The 15,043-nt window shown below is 53.4% G+C and overlaps 2 protein-coding genes across 9 annotated transcripts; one reads left to right on the forward strand and one right to left on the reverse strand.

The window, feature by feature from the left end:
• Window positions 1–598: 598 nt before the first annotated feature.
• On the reverse strand, window positions 599–13,110 carry LOC127473311 (uncharacterized). 8 transcript variants are annotated; one of them, XR_007905363.1, is made up of 20 exons: window positions 12,986–13,110; window positions 12,571–12,653; window positions 11,359–11,473; window positions 10,350–10,478; window positions 10,000–10,116; window positions 9,159–9,277; window positions 8,896–8,997; window positions 8,108–8,234; window positions 7,033–7,234; window positions 6,168–6,312; window positions 4,949–5,134; window positions 4,496–4,560; window positions 4,105–4,192; window positions 3,756–3,825; window positions 2,995–3,214; window positions 2,669–2,759; window positions 2,269–2,382; window positions 1,818–1,936; window positions 1,499–1,663; window positions 967–1,096 (listed from the first exon to the last, which is right to left on the reverse strand). XR_007905363.1 is itself a non-coding variant. In XM_051792739.1 (19 exons), exons 1-19 carry the CDS (start codon window positions 13,004–13,006, stop codon window positions 951–953), a joined length of 2,259 nt encoding a protein of 752 aa, XP_051648699.1. In that variant the 5' UTR covers window positions 13,007–13,110; the 3' UTR covers window positions 599–950. The 8 variants fall into 8 exon arrangements, 5 of the variants coding, with proteins under 5 accessions (XP_051648699.1, XP_051648700.1, XP_051648703.1 ...); XR_007905365.1 differs by lacking the exon at window positions 1,499–1,663 and adding an exon at window positions 3,633–3,672 and having other exon boundaries at window positions 1,078–1,096; XR_007905364.1 differs by lacking the exon at window positions 967–1,096 and adding an exon at window positions 3,633–3,672 and having other exon boundaries at window positions 1,644–1,663.
• MTLN (mitoregulin) lies at window positions 13,035–14,144 on the forward strand. The gene has a single exon (XM_051792744.1). The coding sequence runs from the start codon at window positions 13,127–13,129 to the stop codon at window positions 13,301–13,303; it is 177 nt and encodes a 58-aa protein (XP_051648704.1). The 5' UTR covers window positions 13,035–13,126; the 3' UTR covers window positions 13,304–14,144.
• Window positions 14,145–15,043: the final 899 nt, after the last annotated feature.

A 15,043-nucleotide genomic window follows, 5' to 3' on the forward strand; every position in this document is an offset into this window, starting at 1 on the left:
GAAGGATTAAGGAGGTTGTAAAACCCACTCTTTTCGTTTGATCGAGAAAACCCAGACCGAACTAAAGAAACCCCAACCACCTGACACGGGTCACAAGTTAGGAAAGAGACTCAGAGCCACGGGAGGAAAGCTAAAGAACAGGTGAAGTTCCAAGGAAATCCCAAGTCTTCCAGCATCCTGCTCACGTTGCCTTCGCTACTCCCTGCATATGAAACCTCCACACTGCACATCTAATTCAGGGCACACCAACTCTGCTCCAGGCTGGGAAACGAGAGAGTGACAACAAACATTTTTAAGTCATTCCAGCCTCAAAAGTGCCCTGGCCTGGGAGGAAGCCCTTCCTATCAGCCCCTTGGAGTTTTTTTCCCTGGCACTTGCCTTGCTCCGAGCTTTGAAAAGTTTGTCTTGGGCCAAAAAAAAAAAAAAACACAGGAGAAAACCAAGCCCAAACCCAGTCCCATTTGGATTTCTCCCAGCCCTGGGTCAGGCTATGCACTCAGCAGCATCAGAGTGAGGAGCAGCCCCCCCTCCTGCCCCCATTCCAGGATTGTTCCCAGGACCCCAAGCCCTCTCCCACCAGTAACTCCAAGACACTCCATTGTTTTTGCACACTGCTGGATTTACTGTGCTCCAGAGCCTCTTCCTTCAGTGTACACTGCTCCAGAGCTGCATAGGAAAGTGCTGCCATACAGAGTTCCAGTTACAAAAGTACTTATCCCATAACATCCTGACTCCGGCACAGCCAGATCCCCCGACCCCCCTCTGCCTTCCAATCCCAGCATTTATACACTGGACATGGGATAAAGCTCCTTTACATGACGGAGCTGGTTTTGGGGCACCAGCTGCCCCTTCCACTGCGTGACCCGGGCCCCCCACACGTGAACAGCCAGGGAACAAAACTCCAGGGACCCGGAGAGCCGGGAATCGGCTCCTCCTTCCCAATCCGCCCCTCACGCCGCGCTCTCGGAATTAGGATTCCTGGGAATGGCAGCGCTGGGGGACAAGTTCAGGATCTCTTCCAAGGAAGGGCCTTCGTCCTCCAGGGGAATCTCTGCCTCAAACATGCGCTGGAGCAGAGCATCCACCGTCCTGTATCCTGGGGGGACAAGAAAATCCCCCAGATTACATTCCAAGGGATATATACTTCATATATATATATATATATATATATATATATATAAAAAGTATATAAATACTTATATTTCTACTTTGTAAATATTTAGAAATACTTATAAAAATAGTTACGTATATTTATAAATACTTATATTTATACTTTAAGCACTGTGGCTGCTCATCAAGGATAAAACCATTATTTAGGATTGTGAGCCCCCCCTATTCCCACACATAAGACCACTATTTAGGATTTTGACCCCTTCTATTCCCTCACAATGGACACCTGATCCCAGCCAGCCAAGAGGGATCTTGGGGAGCTGCTGAGGAACAGCAAGAGAGCTAGGAGAAGAAGGAAAAATAGTAGCAGAAAGGAGGATATAGTCACCCCGTGATCCAAGCCAGGAGGAATGCAAAGTCCATAGAGGAAGGAGAAAGGAAAGCAGGATTCTTGGCAATGCAGGAACTACTCAGCCACCAAGGCAGTGTCTTCAGAGGGTGGTTAAATGAGGACAAGGAACACAGAAGGGCCGACGCAGGAGAGGAAAAGGTGCTACAGAAATAAAAAGAAACAGCAAACAAACATTAGTGTCTGCGTTTCTCCCAAAGCCTCCAGGGGGGTTTTAGCTGCTTTTATAGCCCAAAAGGAGCGGGAAGGCTTGGGAGATTCCCCAAGAGGCCTGGACACACCGGAGGGACACACTTACTTTTGGAGGCAATTTTAAACACGAGCCCTTTGGGCTGTGGCTTCGTCCCACCTTCCCCCTCGAGTTCGTGCTCATCACTCTCCATGTTATCAAGGAGCTGTTCATCCTGGAGCTCATCCCTGCACAGGAAAGGCTGGAAGTTACCCTGGGAAGGGGGGCACACCCTATCCCAGGGTCCCACGTGATCCCAGCAGTGATGGGTTCTCCAGGGCAGGGAGAACACCAGCCATGGGGTTCATGCCCAGCACGTCTCCTGTCCTCTGGGCAGGAACCCTGGGCTGGAAATGCCAAGGGAGGACAATGCCCATGGGCTGCACGGCTGAGGAGCCACAACTTTGTAACAAGGAAGAGGAGGCTCAGCTCACACCTCAACACAGAGAGTGGTTCTTCCCTCCAGTCCCACAGCCCCCGTCAGCCACACCCAGCACTACCCATTTTAGGGGGTACTTACTCTTGAACTCCCATTCCCAGCTCCTGGATTTTCTGCTCGATGGCAGTTTCCACTTCGCTCTTCTCCAGGGAGTACTCCACAAAGAAAGCTTCCAAGATGAAGGACACAAAGATGCTGAAAGAAGTGAGGAGCAGAATTACACGGCAGCATTTCCTTACTGGCACCACCAACTGTCTCAGCATTCCCATGCTCGCTTCCCAGCACTCCATCTGTTGGAGATGGGGAGCTCTAAGACAGAGCAGCACGCAGTGAGGACAAGGATGTAGCAGATCCCTCTGAACATGTCCCACCCATCTCAGGGACGGCACAGCAGGGGTGACCCTGGGACCACCAGCAGTGCCCTGGCAGGGGAATGGGCCCCTCTTTCCTCCAAAGTGGGTGAAACCAACCCAAGACTCACTTGACAATGATTATCACCATCACAATGTGGAAGGCAATGAAGTACAGCTTGGCAGGCTGAACCGTCACGTTGGCAAATCCGTTGGCAAAGAGTGCGGTGGGAGTTAAGGACGAGAGGGCAGGAGGAGGACAAGGCACTGAAGGGGAAACCAGGAAAGACCACCCAAAAAAACCCCACACAGCACAGACCACTTCCTCATTGTCTGTCCGTGTGTAGCACCGGTGGAAAAGCAGAGCACGGATTCCAGGATAACCCGAGTTGGAAAGGGCCCACAAGGATCACCGAGTCCTGCTCCCCAAGCTCCAGGTGGGACCCCCAAAGGATATCGTGCCACTGGTTGACCACGGTGAGCTCCATGAGGACGATGAAGGACGAGGCGAAGTCGTTGAAGTTGTTCTTGCAGTACTTCCCCCGGGCAAACAGGGAATCCTTCAGAGCCGGGTTCCCGCACTCCAGGGCGTGAGGAGCGTTCGAGTCGGCAGGGAAGAACTGGATCTTCCCATGGAATAGCTCCATGCCAATGACAGCAAACACACAGTACACAACCTGGGAAGAGAAACCCCGTCACCTGCTTTCTCCAGCAAGCAGCAAGCTCCAGGGCAAGCTGAGCATCCCAGCAGGTTTCCCGGTTTCCACAGGCACAGCGAGGTGCTGGGGAGCAGCACAGAGTCCAAGAGACCCAAGCCACCCCACAGCAGCCACCAGGCAGGAATGATAAGCCAGGAACTATAAATACACGGAAAGGAAGCGTTCCCAAATCACAACAGAAGCCGCTTCTCGGAAATCGTTTGAGAACCAGGTTTCTCATTCAGCCTCTTGCCCAAACCAGGTTTGATTCCTTCTGATGCAAAGCCAGAACACCTTCACTGCCCCATGGATCTAAAGAAGATCCTGATCCAGCAGGAACCCAGCCCCTCTGCACACATTTGCCTAAGCAATGACCATGGATCAAACGGACACTTACAGTTCCAAGGGCCTGCCATCCAGGGATTTGCATTTATCCCCTTGGAAACAGCACAAGTGGGAGAGTTAAGACACATTCCTGTCAAACTGGAGTGCCTTGAGCTGAGAGACCAGGATTTCTTACCAGAGTCAGCCCACCAAAAGTCAGCATTGTCGGGACGATGTTTATCAGGGTGTTCATGATGACCCGGAACCTGCAGTGAACGAGTCACGACACCTGCTGTGGGGAGGCTCTTTGCCATTTTTATTGTCACACCCCAGCCACCAAATGCTCCCCACACGAATAAACCAAGTCTCCAGAGAGGTTGCAGCAACTGGGCTCATCCCAGGCATGCTGGGACAAGGCCTTGGGAGGCTTTGTGGAGTGGCCACAAAGGGGCCATGCAGGGCACTCAAGGCACTGTCTCAGCCAGCTTCTGGCACAGAGCACCCCCTCCCCAAAAACCACCTCCCCACCCTGTTCTCTGCGTTACCTCTGAATGCTGTCAACAATCCGGATCAGCCGGAGGACACGGAGGATGAACACAATGTCCAGGATCTGCTGGCTGTTGTACTTCGTGGCTGAGAAAAGAAACAACAACAAAAAAAAAGACATGTTCATTATAAAAAATAAGCAGGGAAGCGTTAAGATAAAGCTCATCATTTCATTGCTATTATGTCCTTGTTAAACACTGTAACAGGGAGCTACAAAAAAAAAAAAAAAAAAAAAAGAAAAAGGGAAAGAGAAAGATCGTGTTAGTTCTTAGAAACCCTCCAGGAAATTCCTTGTCCTGTCCAAAAGCCACCCAAGCCCGAGGTGATGGCAGAAGGCTGATGGAGACCACCAGGATGCCCAGGCATGCAGGCTGCTAAAGCTGCACTTACTCGACTTCAGGGTGGCATTGAGAATCGTTGCAGTCAGGGCAGCAAAGATGATGAGAGTGTCAAACCTGGCACGAGGGAAGGCAGCGCTGTTAGATTTGGGGTGATGAGGAAGGGCCTGAAACAAGGAGTGACCCCTCTTCCTCACATCTGTGCCAGGCAGCCCTGTGCCACCTCAGACCGTGGGGCAGATGGGGAAGTTTTGTTTAGTAAAACTCCTTCCCTCGCCCACCATCTTCACGTGCTGCAGAGTCCCCGTGGTCAGGGCAGAGAACAGCAGTGCAGAGCCAGGAAAGAGCACAACATCCTCTGACTCACATCGCCACAACACCCCCCGGCACGGGAGTGGGGCAGCCCATCTCTCCAGGAGCCGCTCAGTCCTCGAGGAGCTGAACACAAGAGACCTCACCACACCTCACAGCACCTTCAGCACGAACCCCGTCCCGCCCCACTCACCAGTTCCAGAACTGGGTTTTCCCGAAGAAGGCCCTCGGTTCGTACGTGTACACCTTCAGGAGGATCTCGGTGACGTACAGAGCCAGGAACACCCACTCGGCGTAGGAGATGTAAGGGGTCTCCTCATCCAGAGCAATGAAGATGGCATTTATCAGGATGATCGCATCGTAAGTCCAAACAAAAGCCCTGCAAGGAGAGAGAGAGATCAGCTTGTCACTCCCAAGAAGGTCAAAGTTACACAGTCACTTCTGAAGTTCTTTGCCTCCTCTCTCAAACATTCTTCACCCATCAGTTCTCCCCTACTCTCCTGAGGAGTTTAGTTAACAAGTTAACAGTTATGTTAACAGTAATGTTAACAAGTCCAGGGAAGTGATTTTTCCCATCTGCTCAGTACTGGAGTGCTGTGTCAGCTGGGCTGCCCAGTACAAGAGAGACCTGAACACACTGGAACTAGTGCATCCAAGGGTCACAAATCCAATGGAAGGACAGGACAGTCTGACACACAGGATATGCTGGGAGAGCTGGGGTTGTCCAGCCTGACAAGGAGAAGGGTCGGGAGCAGCTCAGTATGTCTAAATACCTGATGGGAAGGTGTAGGGAAGATGGAGCCAGACTCTTCCCAGTGGTGTCCAGTGAAAGCATGAGAGGCAAAGGGCACAAGTTGAAATACAGGAACTTCCATTTCAACAAAAAAGGTTTGTTTTTGTTTTGGTTTTTTTTTAATGGAAGGTGGTCAAACACTGGAATGGGTTGCAGAGAAATTATGGAGTCTCCATCCTTGGAGATACTCTGGATCCAACTAGACATAGCCCTCGATATTCTACTGCAGCTGACCTTGCTTTGAGCAGGGGAGTCACACCAGACTCTCTCCAGATGTTCCTTCCAACCTCAGCAATTTTGGAATTCTGGGAAGACCCTGAGATGAAACAGGGAATTATAGCTCATTGTAAGAGCTGATGAGGCAGCACAAGGCAGCTTTGCTGCAGAGACTGCTGAGGTCAGCTCAGCTTTCCGTGAAGGTCTTAGTCTGGTCCTTCAAGGCAAGCCACAAACCCTGTTACACCCAGCACCTGCACCAGAGCTGAACAAGTGGGACTGGACGAGGCGTGGACTCGCCAGCAGTCCGCTGAAGGCAGGCAGAGAGCAGAGCTGTGCACAGAAGCCCAGCCTAAACCCTGTGTGCAACCTCCAGGTGAGCCTTGGGCCATGGGAGCCTCACCTGTGCCTGACCAGGCCGCGCAGGAGCCGACTGGCCGCCGAGCCGTACACGCGGGGCACCCACCGCGCCAGGGGGTGGCTGCGCAGCTTCAGCGTCACCACCTGGATGTTGAGCAGGTCTGCCAGCTGCACGAAGCTCTTCTTGTCTGCAGCAGGGGAGAGCATCACACGTCAGTCTGCTGGTGTTAAACAAGAACACGGTGTCTGGCAAAGGCAGATCTGCTCGCAGCAGCAGCGATGCCCGTGCCCCGAGTGGTGTCCGCAACAGGCTGAACGTGGCACTCAAACAGCTCCTCCAGCCCATCCCGGGGGGATTGGCTCAAACCACAGGGCAACAACCACCACAGAATGATCCCACACGAGGAGACTGACCCATCCCTCCTGATATTCCCACACCAGCAGCAGCAGAGCGAGAGGATCTGGAGGACTGCGTGGGGAGCCACTGCTCGAAGGAACCTGATTATTAGGGAGGTTTTCCTTGTCCTGTGCTGGGAACAGGAGGTCCCACACACCAGGGAGAGCTTGGCCTGATGTCAAACGGCCATGAAGAGCCACCCACAGTGTGCACGACATGGGCTACAGCACGGGCAGCAAGGATAACCTTTCAGGACTTCAGGAATCTGGAGGGAAAGAGAAAGAAGGGTCTGGAGTTGCCATCCCTGGAGGTGCTCAAGGAATGACCAGACACGGCACTCAGCGCTCTGAGCCAGTTGACAAGGTGGGACTGAAGGATCCTGGAGGTCTTTTCCATTTAAAATGATCCTGTTATTCCAAACCATTAGAGACCACAAGTCCCAGTCCCTAACCCCTTGAAGGATCAGGCTCCCGGCCCCAGCTCCTCCCCACTCCCTCGGGCACATGCTCACCTACGAACCCCTTCTGCTCATTGTCCGAGATGCGGAGCAGCAGCTCCCGGTGGGAGTTGCTGATATCAGGAGCCACCAGCTTGACCAGCTGCTTCCAGCGGGCTTCTCGAACCACCAGCTGCTCTCCCTCCTCTTCCTTCAGGAGGTTGAAGGCCTCGATCATCTTGCGGCGCTTCATGTAGGCGAGTTTGCGGATCTCGTTCTAGGGAGAGCGTTGAGATTCAGGAAGTTCCAGTCACCCATTCCCCCCTCCTTTTTCCACAAATAATCTTATTTTCACAACACAAAAGGGAGAAGAGACTCAGGGGAACATGCTGGGAGTGATGTTAGATACAAAGTACAGCACAGGGAGTGAGGGTGATGAGGAATGGGTGTTTGACAGGCAGTGCTCTGGAAGGATCAACAGATTTCTGGATGCTGGGAGAGCACTGAAAAACCGGAAGGAAAGACAAAGGGAAGCATCAAACAGGAAGGAGGTGACAGATCACGGGATCTGCACGGTCACAGAAGCAAAGAGGATGTGTCCACACGTGCTGGACACATCCATAAGTGAATACTGCTGAGGTCAGGGTGGAGATCCTCTTCTCCAAGGAACTATGAGCAGGTTAAAGAACCTGGAACCCTGGGAACACCCAGACTGCTTCCTGAGAAACAGTCAGTCCTCTTGTGGGAGCACCCAGGAATTTCCAGCTCTCTCTCTGATCACAAATCCCAGACTGCCCCTCCCCAGTTTGGGTAGGACAAGAATTCTGCTTTACTCAGACTTCCCATTTCCAGTTCCTTTGCTTTAAGAGCACATGCAGTGGCAGAACAAGTGTGCTGTGCACTTAAAAAACATCTGAGAACAGTTCCCTGCGTGGAGGCAGCATTTCTGAGCTAGGACTAAGCCTCCAAGATATTGCAGAGACATCTGCTTCCTGTCTGTTGGGTTCAAAGCACCACAGAATAGTTCATTGTTCAATTCCAACAGCAGAACTCACAGCAATCCCCCCCAGTATGAGATTTCCAAGGGAAAGCCAGAGGTTTCCCTACCAGGTTACAGAGCACAGCAGGCCATTCCCCCTCCAAGCATTACCTTGAGGTGTTTTTTGTAGTTGTTGTACACCACAGCCAGGAAGAGAGACATGAAGATGTAGGTGTTGACGATGACGAAGGCGATGAAGAACAGGGCGTACCAGGAGCTGAAGTCAAATGCTGGCATCCTAGAGAAAGGGGAGAGGGATTGCTGCTTGCTAGGTTGACACACAGGGAAAGAGAATCCACGAGGAAACAGATTCCCAGCTGGATTTCTAAGTGCTGCTGTGATAGCCAGGCAACACCCAAGCTAAAAACTGCATTAGTTCAGCTAGAGAACAGTTTTCTTCTGCTGGGTTTTCATCCTGGTTTGTCTGACTGAAGTGATGCAGGACAAAGAGCACAGAGATTAATCTTCTGTCAGTGTGGCCACATTTAAGTGCAGAGACTTGAGGCGATGCCTCAGTCATAAGCTGGTTTTTGCCCTCAGACCCTCACTACACTCATACCTCCTTTTTTTCCTTGCTCTCAGAGGATGAGCAGCATTTTATTCCTGTTTAAATTCCCAGGGTTCCTGTACCATCCCAGTTGTGCTCAGTCCATCTCCAGCACGCAAACAAACGTGCCATTCCTCCCTGTCCTGCTCTTTGATGGCACCTTCCCAGTGCCAACCAAAATGGGAACCCAGTTAGAGCAGGTGAGGATGGGAAGCCCAACCTCACAGAATTTTAACAGTGCTGTGCAAATTAAAGAAGGCTGCACAGCAGTATAAACTATTGGCATGAATACATTATATATGTGTGGAAATATCATGGGAGAAAGACCCCTGATGGTACAGACATGACATACATGACATCTGGGCTGTTCGCTGTCGTCACCAGCACGTAGAGGTCAAACACAATTTCCAGGTAGTTCCTGAAATATGGCAAACCTTCTGCTGTCCGGAGATTCCTAGGAGGAAAAGGACAGTCTGGAGTTAAGCACTGAGGGAGCTGCACACACCAGCAGTGCTTGCATTCCCTAATAATCGTTGGGAGTCACCGGGCTCCCTCCTGCCCAAAGGATCCCACACGTTCTCCCCACCCAGCTCTGAGCAAAAGAAGCGTTCACACCTCTCTCCAAAGAGCTTCAGGGCCATGAGGGAGAACATGAGCAGGCTGAACATGAAGAGCAGGAAGACGTAGGTGATCTCTGGCAGCGTGTTGCGGATGCTGCGGAAGGCTCTCCGGATCTGCCAGGGGGGAAGGGAAGCGTTTAGAACCCAAGTGGGACCCCTTTTCCGCTCACCTGCATCAAACCCACACACAGGGACAGGTAGGCAAAGTGGGGCACAGGTACCAGATGTGCCAGCTCTGTTCTGATAAAACCTGTGCAGGACTCCCAGGCCTCTCCCTGTCGTTCTCCAGGGGAGATCCCAGAAGGAGAGACCCCACCCACATGGCACCACAAACTCAGCAAACCAGACAGGCACTGCTGAGATGCCCTTGCTGCAGGTGACCAGTGAGGGACTGAAATCCATCACTCCAGGCCACAAAACACATGCTCTGAGTCCTAAAGCTCAACTGCTCCCTCCCCCAGGCCCCCACACAACAGTTTACTCATTTGTAAGTGAGAAGCAGAGCGATCTCGGGCAGGAGGGCAAAGATCTCCCCGTGATGAGAGGAATCAGAGTCCAAATCACCAAGTTTGACAATAGCATGACACTTGTTTACCCAGGAGACTTCCAGGAATAAGTAACCTGGCCCCTGACTCAGGGAAGAACAGGTTTGAAGCCTGAGGTGGTGTGAATCCACCTTTTTGTCCATCTCAGCCCACCTCTGAGAGAAACCTTCACTCACAGGACCCCAAATTCTGCCTTTTCTGCACAAAAACCTTTCTGCTACATTCCCTGGATGCCAGAAAGCAGCAGGCTGTCCGAAAGACAGGCCCCTGGACATCCCAGCAGGCCTTCACCTGGCGACTCTCCGCAAAGTTGATCAGGAAGATGGGCCTCACAATTCTCGACCACCGGATGCTCCTCACGCCGTACACCCTGAGGACTCCATATATGGCCAAGTCTGTCAGGGATAACTGCAGGAAAAAGAAGGAAAAACCCCAGAAGGAATGATGGAAACATGTCTGGATGGTGAAGAAAATAGTGTGTGCTGACACAAGGCGGGTGCACGCACGACAGGTTTGTGAGAGCTGTTTGGTTTAGCTATGGATCTCGTCAGGTCTGCGATACCAGGAGAGCAATAGGAGGGAAAAAACCACATCCACATTGGCCACTTGGACCTCAGAGGCTCCCCCTGGGCCCAACTCACCAGGATTGCCACCATGATGCAGATGTTCTTGGTGTCCTTCCAGAACACGCTGTGCAGGGTGACCGTGGCAAAATGTGCCAGGCGGCCGAGGAACACCAGCAGGCACAACACCTCCAGCACGGATGTGACCTGCAAAGGGACAGGAGGGGCTCAGTCAGCACAACCAGGGGCAGCACTACCCCTTCCTGCACAGATGAGGGTGTTCAGGCACAGAAACAACAAGCAGAGGCCGCACAAAGGAGGGGTTTGCTGTCAGCTGTTTTGCACACTCACCTACCTGGCACCGAGCAATAGTTCCAGGCTTCCTTTTGTGGGATTCCCTGCCACAGGCAGGTTAAAGGCAGCAAATTTGGGTTTGCTTAGGATTCAAGGAGCACACCTGTCACAATCACACTGGTGCAGAACAAATAAAGGCTGCAGAGAAGTCAGGCCTAAGAGCAACATTTGTCTTCTACTTTCATACATGAGGGTGGGACTGGAATCGCTCCAAAGGCTGGAATTGTTCTCTGAGATGGAGAACAGCAACATGACTTTGTCCATAGTCATACTGGCCTTTGCTGATGGCTACAATGGCTCCTACAGTCCCTGTCCAACTCCTGTACCCCTTTTTTGTCCCCATTTCAACATATCACAGAATCTCGGAATAGTTTGGGTTGGAAGGTGCTGGAATGTGTAAAGTTCATCCAGTGCCACCCCCTGCCATGGGCAGGGACACCTTCCACTAGCCCAGGTTGCTCCAAGCCCCATCCAACCTGGCCCTGGACACTTCCAGGGATGGGGCAGCCACAGCTTCTCTGGGCAACCTCTGCCAGGGCCCCATCACCCTCACAGCCAAGAATTTCTTCCCAGCATCCAATTTAAACCTGCTCTCTGGCAGTTTGAAGCCATTCCCCCTCATCCTGTCCCTCCAGGCCCTTGTAAGCAGCCTCTCTCCATCCATTATCTCTTGATACCTCTGACAGCTCCTCTCCAGTAGGAAACCCTTGCTGCCTCCACCCCAAAAACTCACCAGGAAGGGGAGCGGGTACACAGCAGGCTCTTCAAACATGGCCAGGGACAGGTTGAGAAAGATGAAGAAGTAGGTGGCTGTTCTCATCATCCAGTGGTTGTAGAGATAATAAAGCCTGGAGAAAGAGGGCAGAGGTACCATAAACAAAGGCTTCAGGGCACATCCCCAGGGGCTCACCAAATGCATCCCAAACAAATATGTTTTGCCAGCCAGGATGTTGGCAATTTGCTTCCAATTATATTATTATACTCCCTTTATATTCCAATTATATTACTATACTCCCTTTCAAGGAAAAGTGATACGATATATAATAAGTATTACATTCTTTAATATTTATCATGTTATACAAATAGATTATTTGACCTCCTTATAAGTATTATTTAATATTATAATATCAGGGTTATAACAACCTGCTTTCAGGTTACGCTTCTAATAACACCATCCAGAGGTGACAATGCAAAACCTGATTGTTTAATCCTTCAGGTGTCAGGACCAAATCACGTGAAACACTGTTTTCCCAAAGCAGGGAGGCATTACAGCTCCACAGCAGCTCACACCTCCTCAAAGCCTTTGGGACAAACACACTGACCCCCTCTCGGTCTCCCAGGAAAAGGAGTGACTTCAGCATGCCTGGAGCTGCTCAGCCTCTCCCCGGCACCTCAAAAGGGAGTCACCATCACAGGGAAAACTGTTCTTGGCTCAGGGAATTTCACGTATCACAATTAAGGTAATATTTTAATTACTGCTCCCCCCAGCAGCTACAGCTCTTTCTGGAGCACACCTGAGCAATGGTGCCACACTCTCCGTGGGTTACCTGAACTTTTGGGGTGTGATGGGATGGTGTCACCCGTTCCAAGCCAACAAGTGCCAGGTGTGCCCACCTGGCACAGGCTTCTTCCACGCAGGGCAACTGTGACCCCCCTGCTACCAAACCCTGCCACTTCCATGCCACTGAGGGGGCCAGCCAAGCCTCCAAAAAACTCTCCATCCCCGCAGAGGCTCGGGAGACTTTATGTTGTTTTTATTCCTCCGGCAAGACACAAGTTTTTAATTCCCTTTCCCACCCTCAACACGCAGATGCGGCTGAGCTCCGTTTTAAGCATCTCAGCTTAAGACCAGCTTCTGGCAGCCCACGCACCCACCCTCCTCAGCACCCTGCTTTTTTGGCAGCTCCCTCGCGATGGGGGGGGACACACACAGAGCCCTCCTTACCTGACCGCCTCGGGGGACGTCTTGAAGGGAATATTCCTGTTGTACTGCGCGTCGGAGACGAACGCTGCTGCCAGCAGCAGGTCCTGCGGGAAGGGAGGGAAAACACGGGAGAGACGGTCAGGAGGTGTGTGTGTGTGGGGGGGTGAGAGTAAGCTCTGAGAAGTTACCGGAGGGAGGAAGAAGGGGGGAGAAGGGGGCAAGAAGGGGGCAAGAAGGGGGCGAGAAAGGGGGCGAGAAAGGGGGCGAGAAAGGGGGCGAGAAAGGGGGCGAGAAAGGGGGCGAGAAAGGGGGCGAGAAAGGGGGCGAGAAAGGGGGCGAGAAAGGGGGCGAGAAAGGGGGCGAGAAGGGGGCGAGAAGGGGGCGAGAAGGGGGCGAGAAGGGGGCGAGAAGGGGGCGAGGGACCCCCGGGGCGAACCTGCGCGGGCGGCTCGGCCATGGCGGGGGCAGACGCGGCACCTCCCCGGCCCCGCCGCCTTTAACGGGGCCGGTCCCGCCCCCCGGCGCGGCGGAAGCGGGAGGCGGTGCCGGGGCCGGGATCGGGATCCCGGGGCCGGGGATGGTGCTGGAGGCGCTGCGGCCTCGGGCCGTGCGCTGGGCGCTGCTCGCCGCCTTCGCGGCCGGCGTGGCCGTGGGCTGGCAGGCGGGACGGCTCCGCCGCCGCTTCCTCCGCTGGAGGCAGCGCTACCTCCAGCGCCGCCTCGCCGCTGCCCAGGAAAAGCTGGACGCGGCCTGAGATCCGGGAAAACGGGAGCCGGGCTCACCCCCCCCCCCCCACACACACACCCCGCCGGTGGTGGAGGCGGCGTGGGAGCGCTGCTGGGGAAGGATAACACGCGTGGAACGGCGGGGATGCTGGAAAAGGGCGGGATCCGTGGAACAGCGGGGCTGTGAAAGGACGGCAACCGTGGAATGGCAGGGCTGCTGGTAAAGGACGGCATTCATGGAATAGCAGGGCTGCTGGAAAAGGACAGCGTCCATGGAATAGCAGGGCTGCTGGTAAAGGACGGCATTCATGGAATACCAGGGCTGCTGGAAAAGGACAGCGTCCATGGAATAGCAGGGCTGCTGGAAAAGGACAGCGTCCACGGAATAGCAGGGCTGCTGGAAAAGGACAGCGTCCATGGAATACCAGGGCTGCTGGAAAAGGACAGCGTCCATGGAATAGCAGGGCTGCTGGAGAGGGACAGCATCCGTGGAATACCAGGGTTACTCTTCCACCCTTCAGAAGGCGGGATCCCAAACTGTGTCCGACAGGCCTAACAAAATACTGAGGATACAGGAGCAATGATACCAGACCTGGAAAGGGCTGCCCAGGGAGGTGGTGGAGTCTCCCCATCCCTGGAGGTGTCCAAGGAACACTTGGATGTGACACTCGGTGCTCTAGGCTGGGTGACAACGTGGGGATCCAGCACAGGTTGGACTCGATGATCCTGGAGGTGTTTTCCAACCCAAATGATTCTGTGGTTCTGTGATTGCCCCATTCCAAAGGTAGTCTGCACTTGTCCAGCTCTGAGCCTGCTGCTCTGCCCTTGCCAGGAAGCACTGCTGACACAATAAAGTGGCCAAAATCATGACATGGTGTTCCTGGCTGTGTTTTTTTCTGAAATGAATATGAAAACGTGCCTTATGGAGGTGCGTGGGGACAATTAGGTGGTGAAATAGCTCGTGTGCTGGCAGGGTGAGCCTGTAAATTAAATGTAGGATGTTGGCTTTGGAGGCAGAATTCCTCCTGGCACTTTGGATAAGGAATTGTGGAGAAGGCTGTAGTATGTTCCTTCTTCCCTTCCCATAGTTAAGGAGTTCCAGGAGAGCATTTGTTTGAGTCTGGGAGGTGCCAGGGGATTCACTGCACGTTGCAGGCCGCTGGTTTTCAACTGTATTAATGAAGTTTTAAAAGTTCTGGGGTGGGGGGAAAAGCGCCTCTGGAGGGTTGGCCTTGATGATCTCAGAGCTCTTTCCCAATCTTATCGATCCCGTGATTAAGATCACAAAACGCCTAATAATTTGTGGCCAAATAAATGCTCCCGGGGCTCTTCAGTACGAAGGTGGTTTTGGAGCTTGGGGAGCTCCCGTAGTGGCAGGGCCGGGGTGCGGTACCGAGCCCCGAGACCGGGTGAATCCCTGGACCGGCTGAGTCCCGGGATCGGGTGAATCCCAGAATCCACTGAGCCCCGGGATCGGGTGAGTCCCTGCCCGGGCTGATCCTCGGGATCTGGTGAATCCCTAAACCGTCTGAGCCCCGGGATACGGGGAATCCCTGCCCGGGCTGAGCCCCAGGATCGGGTGAATCCCTGCCCGATCTGAGCCCCGGGATGGGATGAACCCCTGGACCCGCTGAGCCCCGGGACCGGGTGAATCCCTAGTCCCCGGGATCGGGTGAATCCCTGCCCGGGCTGAGCTCCGGGATCGGGTGAGTCCGTGGACCGGCTGAGCCCCCGGATCGGGTGAGTCCCTGCCCGAGCTGTGTCCCGGG

This window comes from Manacus candei, unplaced genomic scaffold (genome assembly GCF_025592945.1).
Source record: "Manacus candei isolate 608988 ecotype Guabito, Panama unplaced genomic scaffold, ASM2559294v1 h1tg000035l, whole genome shotgun sequence".
NCBI classification, from domain to species: domain Eukaryota; kingdom Metazoa; phylum Chordata; class Aves; order Passeriformes; family Pipridae; genus Manacus; species Manacus candei.

Coding starts and splice junctions, on each gene's coding strand:
- LOC127473311 (XM_051792739.1), bottom strand. CDS start 13,006: ATGGCCGAGCCGCCCGCGCAG. Junction 9,278..9,999: donor ACTTTGCGGAGAGTCGCCAG/GTGAAGGCCTGC, acceptor CCCCCCTGGCAG/ATCCGGAGAGCCTTCCGCAG. Junction 4,561..4,948: donor AAAACCCAGTTCTGGAACTG/GTGAGTGGGGCG, acceptor CCCTCGTGCCAG/GTTTGACACTCTCATCATCT.
- MTLN (XM_051792744.1), top strand. CDS start 13,127: ATGGTGCTGGAGGCGCTGCGGCCTCGGGCCGTGCGCTGGGCGCTGCTC.